Source organism: Eimeria mitis, genomic scaffold, assembly GCF_000499745.2.
Source record: "Eimeria mitis Houghton genomic scaffold, Emh_scaff748, whole genome shotgun sequence".
Classification (NCBI taxonomy): Eukaryota; Apicomplexa; class Conoidasida; order Eucoccidiorida; family Eimeriidae; genus Eimeria; species Eimeria mitis.
In genome coordinates this window covers 15,159-17,068 of record NW_013575472.1, presented here as the reverse complement: position 1 = coordinate 17,068, position 1,910 = coordinate 15,159, and the positions used below count along the sequence as shown (strand labels likewise).

The 1,910-nt window shown below is 58.7% G+C and overlaps 1 protein-coding gene across 1 annotated transcript in view; it reads right to left on the bottom strand.

Annotated features, from left to right (window-relative positions):
• The window catches only part of EMH_0021370 (uncharacterized protein), a gene marked incomplete at both ends in the record, with an annotated part of 14,510 nt that overhangs the window by 437 nt on the left and 12,163 nt on the right, over positions 1-1,910 (bottom strand). Inside the window, 3 exons of the mRNA XM_013501751.1 lie at positions 8-205; positions 426-642; positions 1,066-1,859. Of these exons, the coding sequence (XP_013357205.1) occupies positions 8-205; positions 426-642; positions 1,066-1,859 (1,209 nt within the window). The remainder of the gene's footprint in view (positions 1-7; positions 206-425; positions 643-1,065; positions 1,860-1,910) is intronic.

Genomic DNA, 1,910 nt, shown 5'->3' with positions numbered 1-1,910 from the left:
AACTCACGGTCTTCGCTGCCCACCCCCACTGCAGCAGGAGCAGCAGCAGCAGCAGCAGCAGCAGCAGCAGAGGGGTCTGCAGAGCTGCTCGGCAGCAGCGCACGCAGCAGCCAGGAGGAGACCGATCCCGAGGCCACCAGACAACGCACGAACTCTCCTCCCGCTTCTCCCCCCACCCCACACAGCAGCAAAGGGTGTGCTATGTCTGCAGCAGCAGCAGCAGCAGCAGCAGCAGCAGCAGCAGAAGCAGAAGCAGCAGCAGCAGCAGCAGCAGTTTATGATCGATCTTATGAGAGAGAGAGGCACCGCGGCAGTTGCTGCCTGCGCAGCTACATGACTTGCTTATACTTGCTGCTGCTGCTGCTCCTGCAGTTACTGCTGCTGCCACGGCTGCTGCTGCTGCTGCTGCTGCTGCTGCTGCTGACCTTGAGGGGAGAGCGGGACAAGCACGGCAGTGACGAGGTGCAGAGACAGTGCAGCAGCTGCTGCTGGGGGGCCCCACACGAAAGAAGAAGCAGCAAGTTGCATGCGGAGACAGCGCAGCACCCGCAGCAGCGCAGCAGCAACAGCAGCAGCAGCAGCAGCAGAAGGAAAAGAAGAAAGGAGACAGGCACACATACAAACAAACCAAGACAAGACCGCCTGCATGCAGACACACACACACAACAGCAGCAGCAGCAGCAGCAACGGCAGCAAACGCAGTTGCAGCGGCAACCGCAGCGACAGCAGCAGCAGCAGCAGCAACAGCAGCAGCAGCAACAACAGCAGCAAAAGAGTTGTGTTCGTTCCCCCACAGATATACCCACTAGCCGGGACGGCTCGAGAAGCGACAAAACGCCTACTAAGCGGATTAGGGTTTAGGGTTTAGGGTTTAGGGTTTCAGGGTTTGGTGCTTTGGTGTTAACGAATTAGGGTTTAGGGTTTAGGGTTTAGGGTTTAGGGTTTGTGTTGAGGGTCAGGGTTTAGAGGCAGAATTTAGAGCTTAGAGTTTAGGGTTTTAGGGTTTAGGGTTTAGGGTTTAGGATCTAGGGTTTAGGGTTTAGGGTTTAGGGTTTGGGGGCGGACGGGTTGCAGCAGCGCGAGTTGACAGTCTGTAGATAGCAGCAGAGATGCTGCTGTCAGCAGCTGCAGCAGGCGAGCTGCTGCTGCAGCACTTATGCGTTTGCTGCTGCTGCCTTTTGCTTCGGGTTGCTGCAGCGAGAAGAGACACAAAGCAAGAGGTAGGAGACGGTGGATCTGCTGCTGCTGCTGCTGCTGCTGCTGCTGCTGCTGCTGCTGTGGGCCGCAGAGAGGCAGTAGCTGCTGCACGTGCTGCTCCATGAAGCTGCTGCTGCTGCTGGTGCTGCTGTTGCTGCTGCTGCTGCAGCCGACTGCAAACTCATGCAGCAACGCCAAGACAGCCAGCGTGCCATCTAGCCCCTGCTGCAGCTTATCATCTCCCTGCTGCTGCTGCTGCTGCCGCTGCTGCTGCTGCTGCTGCAGGTTGCTGCTGCTGCTGCTGCTTCCCGTCGGGGCGAGAGAGAAGAGGACAACAGACTGCAGCAGCCACCGCAGCACTAAGTACTGAGACGGCAGCAAAGACAAAGCAGCAGCAGCAGCAGCAGCAGCAGCAGCTTCCTCTCCTGTTGTAGGGTCCGGTCGCCCATAGTCTGGCGTGGCATGCTGCTGCTGCTGCTGTTGCTGCTGCTGCTGCTGCTGCAGCATGGGTCTTGCTGCTGCAGCAGATTCAAAAGTGCTGCTGCTGCTGAAGCTGTCGTTTGCAAACCCCCAGAGGTCACCGGCTGCAGCACTCTCAAACGCACCTCGCTGCTGCTGCTGCTGCTGCTGCTGCTGCTGCTGCTGCTGCTGCTGCTGGATGCCTGCAGGTAGTATGAGGGGCAGAGACAGCTGTCTCCTCCCAACGAGGTGGC